This window comes from Stomoxys calcitrans, chromosome 5 (assembly GCF_963082655.1).
Source record: "Stomoxys calcitrans chromosome 5, idStoCalc2.1, whole genome shotgun sequence".
Classification (NCBI taxonomy): Eukaryota; Metazoa; Arthropoda; class Insecta; order Diptera; family Muscidae; genus Stomoxys; species Stomoxys calcitrans.
This window is the reverse complement of record NC_081556.1, coordinates 116,122,612-116,141,466: the sequence shown is the minus strand read 5'-3', so window position 1 is coordinate 116,141,466 and position 18,855 is coordinate 116,122,612. Positions and strand designations below refer to the sequence as shown.

General features: G+C 39.4%; 1 protein-coding gene across 3 annotated transcripts in view; it reads left to right on the top strand.

Annotated features, from left to right (window-relative positions):
- Positions 1–18,855, top strand: part of LOC106086656 (uncharacterized) — a 193,498-nt gene that overhangs the window by 81,654 nt on the left and 92,989 nt on the right. For 2 of the 3 annotated variants that reach the window (XM_059368882.1, XM_059368881.1), the window contains exon 2: positions 16,606–16,645. The exons of the other annotated variant lie outside the window; for it this stretch is intronic. In XM_059368882.1, the coding sequence (XP_059224865.1) occupies positions 16,642–16,645 (4 nt within the window). In that variant the 5' untranslated portion in view covers positions 16,606–16,641. The remainder of the gene's footprint in view (positions 1–16,605; positions 16,646–18,855) is intronic. 3 annotated transcript variants of the gene reach the window in all.

Below are 18,855 nucleotides of genomic sequence, written 5' to 3'. Positions count from 1 at the left end.
AAACAGGCAAGAGGTACTAGATTTTACCTTAGTATCAGAATCTCTAAGGGGAAGGATATGCGACTGGGATGTGTTGGACAACCACAGCTTCTCTGGCCATGGTTATATTAGTTGCAGCCTTGGGGGAAATACTGCAAAAGTGGTCCCTTGGCTAAACAGAAAAAAGGCGGATTGGCATAGATTTCGGCACACACTCGACTATCACCTCTAGACCAGAAAAGGAAGTGAACATTGCTGAAGACATAGTCCTTAAATTAAAGCGATCACGAAGACCCTTAATGGCTGGCTTGTGTCAGCATGTCCCCGGGCCAAATCAAGGGACAAACCGCGACCGCCATTGTGAATCCCAGAACTGGTTGGTCTAAGGAAAGAATGCAGAAAACTCTTCAATGGGGCAAAAGCCACATGAACACCATACGATTGGAACGTCTTTAAGTGTGAGCTAAGAAAATACTAGGGTGAGCTGAGAAAGGCTCAGAACCATTACTGGGTGAAATTCTGCAGCTCCGTGGAGGATGCATCTGAGGCCTCTAAGCTAAGGAAGATTCTATCCTTGAGACCTATAACGGTGAGGTGTCAGCATGTCCCCGGGCCAAACCAAGGGACAAACCGCGACCGCCATGGTGAATCCCAGAACTGGTTGGTCTAAGGAAAGACTGCAGAAAACTCTTCAACAGGGCAAAAGTCACAAGAGCACCACACGATTGGGTGAGCTAAGAAAATACAAGGGCGAGCTGAGAAAGGCTCAGAACCATTACTCCGTGAAATTATGCAGCTCAGTGGAGGATACATCTGAGGCCTCTAAGCTAAGGAAGATTCTATCCTTGAGATCTATAACGGTGAGGAATGCATGGACAATGTTTAATGAGGATACACTAGAACTACTCGTTGACACACATTCCCCGGGAAATTCTCCAATGTCCAATGTGTCTTTAGAAAAGGTTGTCACTGGTATGCATTCTTCGGACGTTATTGGGAAAATTGTGTCTGAGACTAAAATCCTTTGGGCGATAAAAAGTTTCGAATCCTTTAAATTGCTAGGCCTTGATGATGTAACACCGATTGAATTACAAGCTTAATAATTAATGGAGGAATTTGTCAATATTTGGACCTTGTGAAACTTTTGTACAAAAAGTTGTGTCTCTACAGCTGCTAACTAAACTTAAATCTGACTGAACTCATTTTGGTCAGGTCTCTAATCTCTTAACCTTTTTATATTTTTATTTAATTTTCTTCAAATATATATGTATACCCACTCTTTTATGCAGAAAGCTGTTATCTCAATTAATTTATCCGAAAGTAAGGCAATAAAATTTCTTCCTGGTCGATTAACATCATTTCTATTGCTTAAAATCACAACCAGTGCCATCAATCAACCAAGCTAATGCGCATCTCGTTAGCACTTCCTATGTTTGGCGGGGAGGGGGGAAAACATAGCTATGCAAAACTGTTAACCTTTAACACCAAAGTTGACCACCACCACCACTTGACCATTTGGTCATCCCGCGTTCATTACTTTCACTGGCCACTGGGGGATGACATAACACCAAATGCCAGTCAAAACCAAAAAAGAAATAAAATAAAAAATGGGCTTTGTGAGAGCGGCCATTTCTGGATTTTCTTTCGTGTCAAGAAGAGACAATAAAATAATGACTGACTCTGGTCTTCAAGACAAGACATCAAGGGTTAATTGCAATTTACATCAAGTTGTAGTTAATGCATTGCTGGTAGAAAAACAACAACAAAAACGAAAAATCATTTGAGCGTAACATTTATGATCATGATAATCATTGTTGGTGGGAGGGTGTAGTTGGGGTTTCTGATTGCTGATCTATTCAAAGTTATGGAAAACATCTCCCAATTCAAGGTTATTCTATAAATACCAACTAATTGCAGGTATTGCAATGGCGATAAACAAACAAATCAACATAAATCATGGGCCAGTATTGCATTAGCAGCAGCTTAGATGGCGCAGCTTACCCTGGCAAGTGATGTTCAAGTTAACAGCAATAGCCACCCCACCATCATTTACAGCAATTTACAGAGTCATCAAATAAATCTTTTCTTTAGAGATTTTTAAATTTTCAAAAAAAAAAAAACACCATAGCTTATTTTAATGCTCTTCTATTAAAAAACCAGTAAGGAAAGGCAAAAGCCGAGAGGTGCCGACCTTATAATACCCTACACCTTCCCTACAAAAGTGGGACTATATCTAATTTTGAACTAATATTGATGGACCTCGGCGGATGTATTCAGATAGATTATTAAAATTACTGTATCAAATTTCGAGCAGAGAAAATTTGTTCAAAATGTAATAACTACGCTTGACAAATGACGGGAGATGGGAGCTATATGTAAATCCGAACCGATTTCGATCAAACTTTATGGATATTGTGGAATTCGTCGAGGAAAGCGTTGTACAAAATTGTGGGAAAATTGGTCAATAAATGCGCTTGCAGTGGATCTAATAGTGAAAATCGGGCGATATATATATATGGGAGCTATATCCATATCTGAACCGATTTCGATAAAATTCGCCAGTAAAATTGAGGGTCATAAGAAAATCCTTCCTGCCAAATTTCGAGAGAATCGGTAGACAAATGACCATTTTATTGCTGTATTATTGCAAATCGACGAACATATATATGGGAGCTATATCCAAATTTGAACCGATTTCTATAAAATTCGCCAGTAAAATTGAGGGTCATAAGAAAATCCTTCCTACCAAATTTCAAAAGAATCTGTTAACAAATGACCATTTTATTGATGTTTTACTGCAAATCGGACGAACATATATATGGGAGCTATATCCAAATCTGAACCGATTTCTATAATATTCACTTTTAATATCGAGAGACATAAGAAAATCCTTTCAGCCAAATTTCGAAAGAATCGGTCGACAAATGACCTTTTTATTGCTGTATTACTGCAAATCGGACGAACATATACATGGGAGCTATATCCAAATCTGAACCGATTTCTATAGAATTCACCAGTTATATTGGGGATCATAAGAAAATCCTTACTGCCAAATTTCGAGAGAATCGGTTAACAAATCACCATTTTATTGCAGTATTACTGCAAATCGGACGAACATATATATGGGAGCTATATCCAAGTCTGAACCGATTTCTATAAAATTCGCCAGTTATATTGGGAATCATAAGAAAATCCTTCCTTCTAAATTTCAAGAGAATCGGTAAACAAATGATCATTTTATTGCTGCATTACTGCAAATCGGACGAACATATATATGGGAGCTATATCCAAATCTGAAGCGATTTCTATAAAATTCACCGGTTATATTGGGAATCATAAGAAAATCCTTCCTGCCAAATTTCGAGAGAATCGGTCGACAAATGACTATTTTATTGCTGTATTACTGCAAATCGGACGAACATATATATGGGAGCTATATCCAAATCTGAACCGATTTCTATAAAATTCACCAGTTGTTTTGGCTATCATAAGAAAATCCTTCCTACCAAATTTCAAGAGAATCAGTCGACAAATGACCATTTTATTGCTGTATTACTGCAAATCGGACAAACATATATATAGGAGCTATATCCAAATCTGAACCGATTTCTATAAAAATTCGCCAGTTATATTGGGAATCATAAGAAAATCCTTCCTACCAAATTTCGAGAGAATCGGTCGACAAATTACCATTTTATTGCTGTATTACTGCAAATCGGACGAACATATATATGGAAGCGATACCCAAATCTGAACCGATTTTTTCCAATTTCAATAGGCTTTGTCCCTAGGCCAAAAAACATGCCCACATGACAGACAGACAGACGGACGGACAGACAGGCGGACATAGCTAAATCGAATCAGAAAGTGATTCTGAGTCGATGGGTATACTTATCAATGGGTCTATCTCTCTTCCTTTTGGGTGTTACAAACTAATTCACTAAGTTATAATACCCTGTACCACAGTTGAATATATGTAGGATGTTGGATCTCTTTGGGGGGTGAAGAAATGGAACTAAAATCACAGCACGACCATAAGCAACTGAAGCGAAATAACTTCTTGCAATTAAATCTCGAGGAGAGATGGTCATGCAAGAAGTCGAAGACAATATTGGAGTTACGAATTATCCACAAGCGGAAAATCTTGGAGGAAAGGAAACTCTTACCAATGTTCTTGTGTTCGAGGTTGAATCCAAAGTGAACATTTTATTTATAATATTCTTAAAGGCTAAGATAGGTGATAGTGTAAATATGGCACTTAACGATACATTTGAACGCCCTCTGCATTTCAATCTAATGAGGGTTATAGTTATAAAATCGTATAGGCTTCTTCTACGTTAACATTCCGGGCCCCTTGATGGGTACCATCAAATAAGAAATTAATTCATCGAACTTGCATAAAAAATCATAATTCATAATTCGGATTTTTGCGGTATTCGAACAGATTAATACATAATGATTATAAAGTTGTTTGCTGGGTATTTCTTTGCTAATGTTTACTTTATGCTGCACAAGTGCCAGATACTAGCCATCCGAGTGTTGAGTTTTGCGCCATTAAAGATCCCTCGCCGGTGGGTATGACACCGCTGAGTATGAGCTTAGGGTAGATGTCCGCCCCGAGGACTATTGAAATCGGGTTACTTTCAAGAAAGTCGGGGTCTGCCAGTACCAAGTTAAGAAATTTTTCTTTGAATGCCATTGACAACGTTGAGATGGGTGTTACCATGGAGATTCGGTTATCAACACGAGCGCACATTGAAATCTTGGTGGTGTTTCCAGAATGAGCCCGAAAAACAATTTGGCACATTTCCGACTCTCCCATGCGGCTGGTCAGTAAGTGGTGTTTTGTCACAATGGCTTTTGCAATACGGCTTACAGCAGAACCCGTATCGATAAGTGCCCTTACTGGATATAAGCGGTTTTTCCATGCAATTTTAATGATAGCCGTGGGTAGTACAGTAATTCTTTGATGTGGTAGCATAGCGTGCGTTGAATGAGATGTTGAAGCATGTTCGGAGCGACTGTACTGTTGGGAACCGCGGTGGTGTAAAAGAGTATGGTGTTGGCGCTTGCATATATGACATCCAGAGCGGCTTAAGCATTTACCTCGTGAGTGTTTATGAGCCAGACAATTAAGGCAATATTTGAAACGGTGGACGACTTTCCTCCGCTGATGGACATCCATATTGAGAAATCTGCTGCAACTACGTAAGGGATGAACTCTTTTACACACGTGGCATCGGTAGATTTTTTTTGGTTTCATTGGATCTTCTGGGGTGATGGAACGGTTTTGAATTATTCTTGGCATGCTGTACATAAGTATTAAAATCGTAAGATAAACAAAAACAAATATGTATATATAGATCACTCAGTGGGAAGCAAAACCAGTTTAACGATTGGACGGGTGACTGTTCCCTTCTGCGTATAAATATCTGCGACTCGAGTTCTATTATCTTTCCCTGGGTAAAGATGGATTACTCTACCTAATCTCCACTCATTTGGAGGCTGGTTTTCTTCCTTAATAATGACTACTGAGTCTATTTTAATTTCCTTTTTAGGATGCTGCCACTTATAGCGCTTGTGTAATTCTTTTAAATACTCCATTTTCCAGCGTTGGCAGAAATGGTGTTGCTGAACCTTAACGCGTTGCCATCGATTAACAACCGATTCTGGGTCTATGTCAAAGGTAGGCTCCGGTAATGCAAGAATCGGACCCCCGGTCAGAAAATGTCCTGGAGTAAGAGGGTTAAGATCCGTGGAGTCTTCGGACATGGTGGAAATTGGTCGTGAGTTAAGACACGCTTCGATTTTTGAAAGAAGTGTGGAAAACTCTTCGAAGGTGTAGTTAAAGTTATGTGAGACCCTTTTGAAGTGGGTCTTGAAACTTTTCACTCCAGCTTCCCAAAGACCTCCCATATGGGGGGCTCCAGGAGGGATAAAGTGCCAGGACAGATTTTGGTGCACATATTTGGATTGGACGTTGGATTTGGCAGCTACTAAGAACTGTTTTTCAATTTGTTTGGATGCACCTTGAAAGTTGGTTCCATTATCGGAATAAACGTGCAAAGGGCACCCTCGTCTTGAAATGAACCGATCAAAGGCGGCAAGGAAGGCGTCAGTGGATAAGGAAGATACTGCTTCCAAATGAATCGCTTTCGTTGCGAAGCAAACAAAAACGCAGGTGTAACCTTTCGTTGTTTTGACTCCTCTCCCGCTGAAACTTCTAATATCGAAGGGCCCAGCAAAATCGATGCCCGTACAGTGAAACGGTCGCCGAAGCAGGGTCCTTTCTGGGGGTAGAGCGGCCATAAGCTGAGTTTGGACTTTCTTCTTGTGGACAATACATTCTTTGCATTTATGAATAAGGCTCTTTATTAAATTTTTTAGTTTTGGTATCCAATATTGAAGGCGAATTAAATTTAGCACTAGCTGATTGCCCCCGTGCAAGGAGATTTTGTGGGTAAAACAAACCAGTAAACGGCTGAACTGGCAATTGTATGGCAATATAATTGGATACCTTTCATCATAGCTTAAAGACGGCGAATAAGCGAGCCGGCCGAATGCCCTTATTATCCCGTCTTTGTCCAAGAAAGGATTGAGGCTAATAATCTTGCATGTCTTAGGAATGTCTACCTTTTTCTCTATAGCTTTAAAAATCTCAGGAAAGTGTCTGGTTTGAGCTAAGGTTATAAGACGTCTTTTCACATGAGTCACTTCTGAGGCAGTCAAAAGTGTTGAAGTAAATTGTTTGCACTGCCGGTGATTTGGATGTGTCCGATGGAAAAAACGAAAAATGTAACAGAGAACCTGAATTGCCCTATTAAAAGAGGAAAAACGTTCCAGAAGATCAGGTTCTTCTGGCAGTATGGAAATATGGGCAGCTATTGGTTTCTGTTCCAGTTGTGTATCCATGGCGGTATCTGAAGTTACGGGCCAAAATTCTGGCGATAACTGCAGCCATTGCGGTCCATTCCACCAAAGGTTGCAGGCGACTAGATCTTCGGGGTAGACTCCCCTACTAACTAAATCTGCTGGATTCGATTCAGACTCAACGTGGAACCAATTGTCGATTCCAACTAGTTCGGTAATTGTAGATACTCGGTTCGCTACAAACACTTTCCAATAACATGAAGGCTTTCGAAGCCATGCCAGGACTATAGTAGAGTCTGTCCACTTGTATATTTCATAGCTTGGAAGGTGCATGGATGGAATGACAGAATCAACTAACTCAGCTAAAAGTGTGGCTCCGCAGAGTTCCAGACGGGGTATGGAAAGCGTATTGACTGGAGCAACTTTGGACTTGGAGGTTAATAGTGCTACATAAACGGAGTCGTCCTCCAGAAGAATTCTGGTGTATATCACTGTCGCATATGCATTCTCCGATGCATCGCAGAAGGCATGGAACTGAACATGACAGGAAGGGGAATATGAGAGCCATCTCGGTAATTGAATGGTGTCTATCAATGAATAACTGCTAAGGAAACGTTTCCAGTCATGCAGGCAATCGGAATTAATGGATTCGTCCCAACCAACATTAGACAACCAAATTTTTCGCATGAGTATCTTGGTCAGGACTATAATGGGGGCTAGCCAGCCTGCTGGATCGAAGATTTTAGAAATCTCCGATAACACTTCCCTTTTTGTATAGGATAATTTGTCTGAAATTGCGTTGCACCTGAAGAAGAAGTTATCTGACTTGGCGTTCCATCTGATACCAAGTGTTTTAGTGTGGCTACTATCGTCGAAGCTTAAAAAGTCCTCTTTCAGAAGATGATCTTTCGGTAAACCCGCAAGGATCTCAATACAATTGGATGCCCACTTACGCAGAGGAAAATGTGCCGAACTCATCGCGATAATCAACTGTGTCCTTGCGGAGAGAGCGTCAGGAATATGATGGCTCCCAGCTATAACATCATCAACATACATGGAATCCCTAATAATTTCACTGGCAATGGGAAGGGACCTCTCGGACTCTTCCGCCAATTGTAGGAGGGTTCTTATTGCCAGATAAGGAGCTGCGTTGACGCCAAATGTTACTGTCGTTAACTCATAATCAGATATTTCCTCACACGGATCCCTGCGAAATAGAATTCTTTGGTAGCAAGTGTCTTTGGGATGGACTTTAATTTGCCGATACATCTTCTGAATGTCAGCACAAAAGACGAAGCGATAAAAGCGCCACCTAAGAAGAAGCAGGACCAGATCATTCTGTAATGCAGGTCCAGTGTGAAGGATATCGTTCAAGGATACTCCGGAGGAAGTCGGACAGGAGGCATTAAATACCACTCGAACTTTCGTGGTGGTGCTCTCCGGTTTAACGACTGAATGATGTGGAAGGTAATAGTGCTGCGGATAATTTTGATGAATGGGAGCTGGAACGCTTTTCATGTGCCCTAAATCCAGGTATTCTTCGACTACGGCATCGTACTCATTTTTTCGCTCCAGATTCTTCAATAAGCGAGACTCATTCCGCAAGAACTGTGCCTTTGCAATGGTCCTGGACTGTCCCAATTGCATTGTTGAATTCAAAATTGTGTGTTTGAAGGGAAGGCCAACTGTGAATCTGCCACTTTCATCCCTAGTTGTGGTTTCCTTATACAGTTTCTCGCAAAACTCATCGTCTTCGGACAGATGCTGCTTTCGAGGAAGATTCTCCACCTCCCAAAAACGTCTTAGCGTTTTTTCCAAACTTTTTTCAGAAAGAAATGAAACTAGAGATGAAAAAGAGGAAATATTCTCCGTATTTTGGACTGAACCGGACACAATCCAGCCAAAAATAGTCTCTTGAGCAACCAGCGACCCACAAATATCACGTTTTACTCCATCAAGCAATATATTGTTAAAAAGGTCTGCACCAAGTAAAAGGTCAATACGAGAGCTTTGAAAAAATTGAGGATCTGCGAGTTGTATTTTCGGAAACTCACTTAATATTGAAGGATTGATCGATCTAGAGGGAAGGTCTCTTGAAAGTTGGGGAATTACTAACGCAGTTACGTTCATCTCCAGTTGAGAATCGAAACGCGGACTTATTGTAAATTTTGCCAGTTTCCTAACGGTGGCTGAAGGAACGCCGTTAAGGCCCGTAATTTCAGCATCAATGCGTTGAAATGGAATTTTAAGCGTATGGAATATCTTCTCAGACAGAAAAGTTCCTTGTGAACCTGAGTCTATTAAAGCCCGAACGATGTATGTCAACCCTGAATGCCTGATTTGAACCAACGCTGTACCTAAAAGGACATTGCGGGTGTGCGAGGCAAAGCATGACTGAACACTGTTTAAAGAGGTCGGAGAACATGCTACGGATTCTGAAACAGCGTTATAGGTTTCAGTTGGGTTAAGAGAAGTGGACTGTATGATGGATGTATCTGGGTCAAAATCCGTTAGCACAGCATGCGCATTAGTGTTAGGATATTGCGCAACTTGAATGGTTGCATCACGGTGAAGTAGCGTGTTGTGTCGTTTCTTACATGTAAAGCAGTTGTGTGAGCTTTTACACTCCTTTACACTATGGCCACCAGCAAAGCAATTCAAACACAAATTCAATTTCCTGATGCACGATAATCTCTCCTCTGGACACATCTGAATAAATTTTGGGCATTTGCGGATAATGTGAGTCTCTAAACTGCATAGGTTACAAAGATGTTTCGCTGGGGTAGCAGAAACGTTAGTGTGGTTGGAGTTAATTTGTTTCGAAACGTTTTGACTGGATTTTCTCAAACCAGTTTGTCTAGAATCGTGTGAGGACGACTGGCAATTGATTTCAGAAATAGTCTCAAGAGTCTGAAACCTACTGGAAAGAAAATTATTTAAATCGGACCAGTTGGAAATGTCCTTTTTGTTTTGTATTGAATGTTCCCACAAGGAAAGAGTTGTGCGGGGCAATTTTGTCGAACAGATATAAACAAAGATTGGATCCCAACTCGAGATATCAATATGGTACATCTGTAGTGATGAGATACAAGAATTGATGTCTCTCTGTAAGCATTTTATATCCTCGCCATTTTCGGATTTGACTGGGGAGAGATTAAACAAAACGCGCAGCTGGCTATGAACTAGCATTCGCTTGTTCTCAAATCTATCTACAAGATTTGCCCAAGCCGTGTCGAAACCACTGTTCGTCAAAGGACCTTTCATCACGATGTCATGAGCTTCACCTTCCGTTTTCTTCATTAAATAAAAAAGCTTTTGGACGTTAGATAGGCTGGAATTATTGACATAAATTGCCGAGAACATGTCTCGAAAGGAAGGCCAGGACTTATAGTCCCCACAAAACGTTTCAGTATCACACGCAGGCAGATGGAAATTGGAGTGTGGTGTGATTGAAAAGGGTGAGGGAGGTAATGAAGAAGTGTTCCGGCCACGGTCATGTATTCCAGCGCTGATTTTTGATACTATCTTAACATACGTTTCGTATGATGCATGATAACGTGCATTAATGCTTTCCATATGAGTCTCGTCGCTGACGTCGCTAGAGGATAATGGATCTGTCCCATCTTTGCCCTTTTTCTTGGCCTTTTGGTCCACTTCGTCTACACATTTCTCGTAAAGAGACTTAACTGAGCCCCAAATGGACCTGAGCTCCTCTCGATGAACCTCGAGAGCAAAAACTGAAGAGTTCTCTATGGACGCATCGGTAAGCTCCTGTTCGAAGTGAACGAGCTTTATATTAGCGCGTATAAATCGGTCCAGTGTACTCATGGCTTGGTCGTGAGATCTGTGCAACAATCTCTTACAAAATTCGCTATATATTTCTCTGAACTTCAATGTCGTTATTCGGAGAGGTGTAGTAGACACTTATTTATTTGGAAAATAGGAAAAAAAAATAAATAAAAACCAATTGGAAACCAAAACAAATGGATAGGAATCAATCACAAATATTGATCAAGCGTTGATGTATGCGTTAAATTCGTTTGAATTGTCTGAAATGTCTTAAAAGGGGGGAAACTCTGTAAATTTTAGAGACGGCTGTCAAAGACTATTTTATTTCAAAAGCATAAAATCTGAATCGGAATTCTTAAGATTATACAAGTATCTCTTTGCATTTCTATATATTAAAAACAAAAAAAAAAACTCCCAGTTTCGGTCGAGAGTACTCGCAGTCAGAATAAAATAGAACATCAGTGCTGCAGACAGCCTAATAATGAGTGGATAGCAAATACACTAGAAAAGCAAATCAAATCGATGCGGGTGAGATGATTGAAACAAATGGAACTTGAAACAACTTGAGAGTACTCTACTAGGCTGGACTGCTGGTAAAGCATATATGGATAAAACTCACTGGAAATTGCTCGTTACTTTCATTACTCTTTGTCTTTCTTCTCATTTGAATTCATCGGCAAGCAATAAATAACGAAATATGGATAACAAAGGAGGAGAAAAAAAAAAAAGAAATATGTATATACATATGTTCTGTACGTACGTTATGTATGTAACGGCTTCAGCTTCATATAAGGCTTATATAAACTTTGTACAGTTGAGGGCTATGAGGTTTTACATAGGAGATTATCCATTTCTTCGCCTATATACATATATAAAATTTCAGCACATGTCTCAGAAGAGGTTATGTATTCCAAATATCTTTTTCTTTTCTTCCTTTTTTTTTGAATTTTGACACTCAATTGGAAGCCTATAGTTTCACTAAAGATTCTGAATCTTTTCTTTCTCTTCGAAAAAATATCAGCGGATAAAATTTGTTCACTTTTGGATTTCCAAGAAATGTTTATCGCGGTATCGTGTTAATTTCTTTTTTTTTTTTTTTTTGGTAGACGGCCTAACCTCTAAATATGCGACCAACACTTAAAATACTCTCATCTACTTATGTATAAGAAAATCACGATTTAATATTAAAAACCACGTCTCACAATTAATAATTAAATGGATTTTTAAAGAAAAACAATAACGCCAGTCATTTTGCTACAAAGGTTCACGTTCTTAGCTTCTTCTTCTCCCGGTTAATCGCACTGTCACTTTATTAGTTCGTTAGAAACTAAAACTGGTTATGCAAAAACGAGTGTTCATACCCAATATGGAAATAATGCGAACCTGGATGATGGAAATGGATGATGGAAATGGAGGAATGATCCGAGAATGATTTTGTTGCGAGGAATGACTTAGTTGTTGCAATGATCGCTGTTGTGTAATTGAGTACCCAGTACAGAAATCCGGCTCGAAGGACCAAATGAATATATGTAGGATGTTGGATCTCTTTGGGGGGTGAAGAAATGGAACTAAAATCACAGCACGACCATAAGCAACTGAAGCGAAATAACTTCTTGCAATTAAATCTCGAGGAGAGATGGTCATGCAAGAAGTCGAAGACAATATTGGAGTTACGAATTATCCACAAGCGGAAAATCTTGGAGGAAAGGAAACTCTTACCAATGTTCTTGTGTTCGAGGTTGAATCCAAAGTGAACATTTTATTTATAATATTCTTAAAGGCTAAGATAGGTGATAGTGTAAATATGGCACTTAACGATACATTTGAACGCCCTCTGCATTTCAATCTAATGAGGGTTATAGTTATAAAATCGTATAGGCTTCTTCTACGTTAACAACAGTAGTGGTGTAGGGTATACAAATATAGTCACTGCAACTAAATTTTACATTTTAAATATTCAATTGAATAATTTGTTATAGCATTTAAAAAAACATATTTTTTTTTTTTTATATTCGCACTTTGCCAAAACTAAAAAAAAATTAAAAATTTTTTTTTTAACTTGCCTATTAGCCTTAAGCCGAAGATGTTTCATTTCGTATGAAAAATATTCGCCAATAAAATTTAAACGAGTACACCTAAATGGCAATAGTGGCTGAGCAACTATGCCAAGCTGATGAGCTGAGTTGGCGTTTAATAATGCAGCCCCCCCAACAAAAGGCTTACGTCATTTTTGTTTGTATTTTAGAGTGTGCTTATTTTTTTTTATTTCGAGTCTATTGCCGCACTGAGCTTAGCAGTGTATTTTAATTTATTGCAATTTATTGTTTAACAATTTCTGTTCGAAAATGCGATTTGTTACGTTGAACATCATTTAGCGGCATTGAGAGAATAGTGAAAAATAATCAAACTAACTGACTGGCATTCTGGCTGACTGACATTTCTGTTAACCGCACATCTTTCGGTGTGTTTAAAGTGAGTGGGAATATTTTGCGGTTTGGTTATATACGAATTGCGAAATACCCTACGCATAAGGTGTTGAAAAAAATAAGGTCATTGTTAAAAAATGTTTCCCGATTTTAGCACAACGTGATGATTTGCAATGAAATTTACTTTGTGATATCAGAAAGTAAATGTCAACTTCCAGAACGCGCATCGCACAGTGGGATGGGTACCAAAACACAGGCAAAAATTGTTTGCGTTATCTAAGAACTGGTTCTTCTCCATCAACCATGGGTGTGTGGAGGAATGGTACGTGGACTAAGAATTGCGGGATTTAAACTACTCAAGGGTACGAGGAATGGGAGACACAGAGCCTGTATTCTTGCAAAAACTAGTCTAAATGTTTTTCTTCTTCCGTCGCAAAGCACAGAAGATTTAGTAGTAGCCAGCCTTGAAATAAATAAATCTCATTACTGGCTGCCCTCCCTATATATGGCAGATAGAGAGACAGAGATGCCGCCTTCAGACCTTAAATTGCTGGCTGAAGCCGCTTCAGTAAATCGGTTTATAATCTGACATTGCTGGCCTATAAACCGATCTAATCCTCTAGGGGTTAGATTAGGTCAGGTAAGATGGGCAGTCCTTTACAAACTCACTTGGACAATTTTATTTGTAATACCGCAGTAGCGACAAACCAAGACCTCTAGTGGGAATCGAACCAACGAGCCATGCACTGGCAAATCCGAGCATGCTACCAACCCTGCTAGCGGGGCGCCCATATGTAGCCTCTAGAGGGCGCAATTCTTATTCGATTTGGCTGAAATTTGTCATAATGTGTTGTGCTATGGCTTCCAACAGCCGTGCTAAGTATGGTCCAAATAGGTTTATAGCCTCGTATAGCTCTAGGGGTCCATCGTGGCGCAGAAGTTAGTATGTCCACCTGTGACGCCGAACGCCTGGGTACAAATGCCGGGGTGAACATCAGAAAAATTTTTAGTGGTGGTTGTCCCCTTACTAATGCTGGCTACATTTGTAAGGTATCCAAAATTGTAAATTTTGCCCATGAACATTCCACTAAGGAACAGGGGCCAACATCTCACATATCAATGAGTGCAGTCTGATTCAAGTTTAAGCTCAATAAAAAGGGCCTTCATTTTTATAGCCGAGTCCGAACGGCAAGCCGCAGTGCGACACCTCTTTGGAGAGAAGTTTTACATGGCATAGTACCTCACAAATGTCGCCAGCATTAGGAGGGGGAAAACCACCGCTGAAAATTTTTTTCTGAGGGTCTAGCCAGGATTCGAACCCAGGCGTTCAGCGTCATAGGCGGACATGCTAACCTATGCGCTACGGTGGCCTCCAAGGTATCTTGTGAGGTATCCTGCCTTGTTAAAACTTCTATACCATGTGGTGTCGCTATGCGGCACGCTGTTCGGACTCGGCATAAAAAAGGAGGCCCCTTATCATTGACCTTAAACTTTAATCGGACTGCACTCATTGATATGAGAGAAGTATCCCCAGTTCCTTAATTGAATGTTTGTTGGAAATTAGTATAGGTCCCATAAAAATCGATTGCCCTATTTGACTTCGTGAGCCTCAGCGGGCACAATTTTTTGGTTAAAATTTTAAACTTGGTATATTTTTAAGATTTCTGGTAGCCAAGACCAGTATGTTCTATCGGTATCTATAGATGTGTCTTATATATAAAAAACAATTTATGTTTGTTTGTATGTTAGATTTTCATGAAATTTTCACTAAAGGTCCATAACGATCACGTTGTGAAAAATTGGTACTACATTTTTTGATATCTGAAGGAGGGGGCGGACCCTCCCCCTTACTCTAATTTTCCGAAACCCCAGATCTCGGTGATGGGTGGTGCGATTTAAGCGAAGGTTTGTGTGCTCTCTTATAGTAACCTAAAAACAAAAATTTGGTATCCAAATTTCGGATGGGGTACCTAGGGGGGCCGCCCCACATCCAAAACCTACCAAATATATATTTAGACCAATCACGGCAATATGGGACTCAAATGAAAGGTATTTAGGATAAGAAAACATATCTGATATTCAATTGTCGGACCAAGTGGTAGGGGGACCACCCCAACCCCTAAAACATCCCTAAATCGGACATATTTACCAAGCATGATAATATGGGACTCAAATGAAAGGTATTCGTGAGTAGAATACGAATCTGATAATCAAATGTGGGATCAAGTTTCTGGGGGTCCACCCCTTCCCAAAAACACCCCCAAACAGGACTTATTTACTGACCATGGCAATGTGGGACTCAAATAAAAGGTATTTGAGTGTACGAATCTGATATCCAAATGTGGGGACAAGTGTACGGGGGGCCGCCCCTCCCAAAAACATCCTCTAAACAGGACAAATTGACGACCATAGCAATATGGGGCCCAAATGAAAGATATTTGGGAGTAAAGAACCAATTTGATATCAATATTCGAGAAAAAGTGTCTATGGGGCCATCCAACCCCCATAACACCACCCATATAAGACATATTTGATGACCATTGGAATATGGGGCTATAATAAGGGGTATTTTAGAGTATAACACGATTCTGATAAACATTTTCAGGGCCAAGTCACTGAATGGTCACCAAACCGGTCATGTTTGCCGACTTTGGAAATATGGCCACCAAACCGGTCATGTTTGCCGACTTTGGAAATATGGGGCTCAAATTAAAGGTATTTGGGAGTAGACCACGAATTTGATATTAACATTCGGGGTTAACTGCCTCGGGGACGTCCCACCCCCATAACAACCAAAATAGGACGTATTTTCTCACCATGACAACTTGGGTCTTAAAGGAAGTGGATCTCGACATTGATAATTTTTAGGGCCTACACCCCGAACCGGACATATTTGCTGACTTTTGCAATTAGGGATTTAAATGAAAGGTATTTGAGATTAGAAAACGAATTTGTTATAAATTTTGAGGCCAATAGCGATATTGGGTCCACCACCACAATGCTGATATTTTTTCAGGGCCAAGTGTTTAAGGGACCACCTCACCCCCGCAAAATACCCCTAAATCGGACATCATGACAATATCGGGCTGAAATAAAGACTTTTAAGAATAGAGTATATCTAACAACCAAACGTTAATGACTCAAAACCCTCCGAGCGAATTCATAGACCAATAAAGATCATATGAGATTCAGATAAAGGCATTTATATTGTTATACTGTTAGTCAAGCGTTATGCTTATGCTATTTTTGTAACATGGTATTTCACTAAAAGCTCTTTAATTGTCGAAAATAAATATTCAAAGGATAATTTTGTTCCATATGAAGTAAAAGAAGGCGCAGCGGAGCGGGCCCGTTTCGACTATCTCCTATATATTTGGAAATCCATTCAAAGAACGTGGCAAATGCGATTCATGGTGGAGGGAATATAAGATTCACCTCGGGCAAACTTAAGACGCTTTTACTTGTTTTTTTATAAATTATAAAATATATAGAAAATATTTCCATTGACTTTATTTAACGCCAACTTTCTTTTTTATTTTAGGTGAGGACAATTCTTTCCACCAGTATTTATCATAAGATGAGTAAGTAATCTACATCTTCAAATTGCCGAAAATCCAGTAGAGTCTAATATTATAAAACCTTTAATTCGCATTCCAAAATTTACACATAAAATATTAGAATAACAGTCGAAACCGCATAAGTGAAACGATAAAAATTCTTAAATTTCGTTTCACTTATCCGTAATTTTCGGTTAAGCGTAGTTCGGATAACTGAAATTAGAAAAATTAGAATTACAGTCGAAACCGTATAAGGGAAACGCTAAAAATTCATAAATTTTGTTTCACTTATCCGTAATTTTCGGTTAAGCGTATATCATTCCGCGCATATTGGTTTCACTTATCCGTAATTTTCGGTTAAGCGTAGATGGGATAACTGAAATTAGAAAAATTGGAATTGCAGTCGAAGTGAAACGCAAAAAATTCATAAATTTTGTTTCACTTATCCGTAATTTTCGGTTAAGAGTATATCATTTCGCGCATATTGGTTTCACTTATCCGTAATTTTCTGTTAAGCGTAGTTCGGATAACTGAAATTAGAAAAATTAGAATTGCAGTCGAAACCGTATAAGGGAAACGCAAAAAATTCATAAATATTGTTTCACTTATCCGTAATTTTCGGTTAAGCGTATATCATTCCGCGCATATTGGTTTCACTTATCCGTAATTTTCGGTTAAGCATAGTTCGGATAACTGAAATCAGAAAAATTAGAATTGCAGTCGAAACCGTATAAGTGAAATGCTAATAATTCATTAATTTTGTTTCACTTATCCGTAATTTTCGGTTAAGCGTATATCATTCCGCGCATATTGGTTTCACTTATCCGTAATTTTCGGTTAAGCGTAGTTCGGATAACTGAAATCAGAATAATTAGAATTACAGTCGAAACCGTATAAGGGAAACGCAAAAAATTCATAAATTTTGTTTCACTTATCCGTAATTTTCGGTTAGGCGTATATCATTCCGCGCATATTGGTTTCACTTATCCGTAATTTTCAGTTAAGCGTATATCATTCCGCGCATATTTTAGCAGGTTATTATCAAATGTCTCTCTTTCGACTGAAATGAACCAGACGCTCCCACTACACACCGATTCTTTTGTTAATAGCCCCTTCGAGATGCATGAGTTGTTATTTGTACTTGGGCATAGTAAAAGTAACAAGGCGCCGGGCATTGATAGAATCCCTTTCGAATATTGTAAATACACTCCTGCACAATTTCTACGGGAAGTTTTACAACTACTGAACTGTATTTTCCTCCGCGAGATTATTCCATGCTCCTTCTGTAGATCTATTATTGTTCCTTTGCACAAAAAGAGCAATGTTAAAGGGTTGTCATTACTGGATACGCTTTATAAGATATTTACTGGTATAGAGTTGAACCGTATTAATTGGTGGATAGAACATAATCAGATTTAGAATGACTACCAGGCAGGATTCAGAAGTAGTTATTCGACAAACTACAACATTTCAATCTTACAAGTATTATCCATTTTAACTGGAGGAATAAAAAGCTTTCTTTGTTGATTCCACCGCCGCTTTTGACATGATACCGCGAAACTCATTGTTTTATAAACTAGCCGGAATGGGACTTCCCACGAAGGTCATAAATATATTGCGACTTATGTATAGCGACACTACGAGTCAGGTGTAGGACGGCTCATCGTAATCTGAGCCATTTGAGGGATTAGTCAATGGTGGTTAGTGAGTCCAGTTTTGTTTGCGCTGTATTTAAATGATCTACACGAAGTTTTACCCACGGGTGTTCGAATTGGGTATGTCGAAATTAGGCTGTTGATGAGATATGCGCATGGTTATAATCCTTTTATTGGACTCCCCTGTGGAATTACAGTCGATGATTGATGCGCTGTGGGAAAAAGTCTAAACTAAACGATATCTAAAATTATCACCTTCAGAAAGAGTAGTAGAATTGGCGGAAGTTTGGCATGGTATTATGGTACTGGTGCCATAGTAGTTGTCAATTAGTATAAATATCTGGATGTGAATCTCACTTATAACATGTCTCTCGGATAAGCTGCAGTCAGCGAAAATTGAAATAAACTCCACGTGGCTCTACCACATTCACAACGGAAGAATCCAGATTTCTAATAAGATGAAAATATTTAACGCAGCCGCTAAGGCAATCTATTTTAGGGGGCTCAAGTATGGTTGTATGACCAGGTAGAGAAACTACTTTACCTACCCAGCAATAGACCCAACTGGGCTTCCTAATA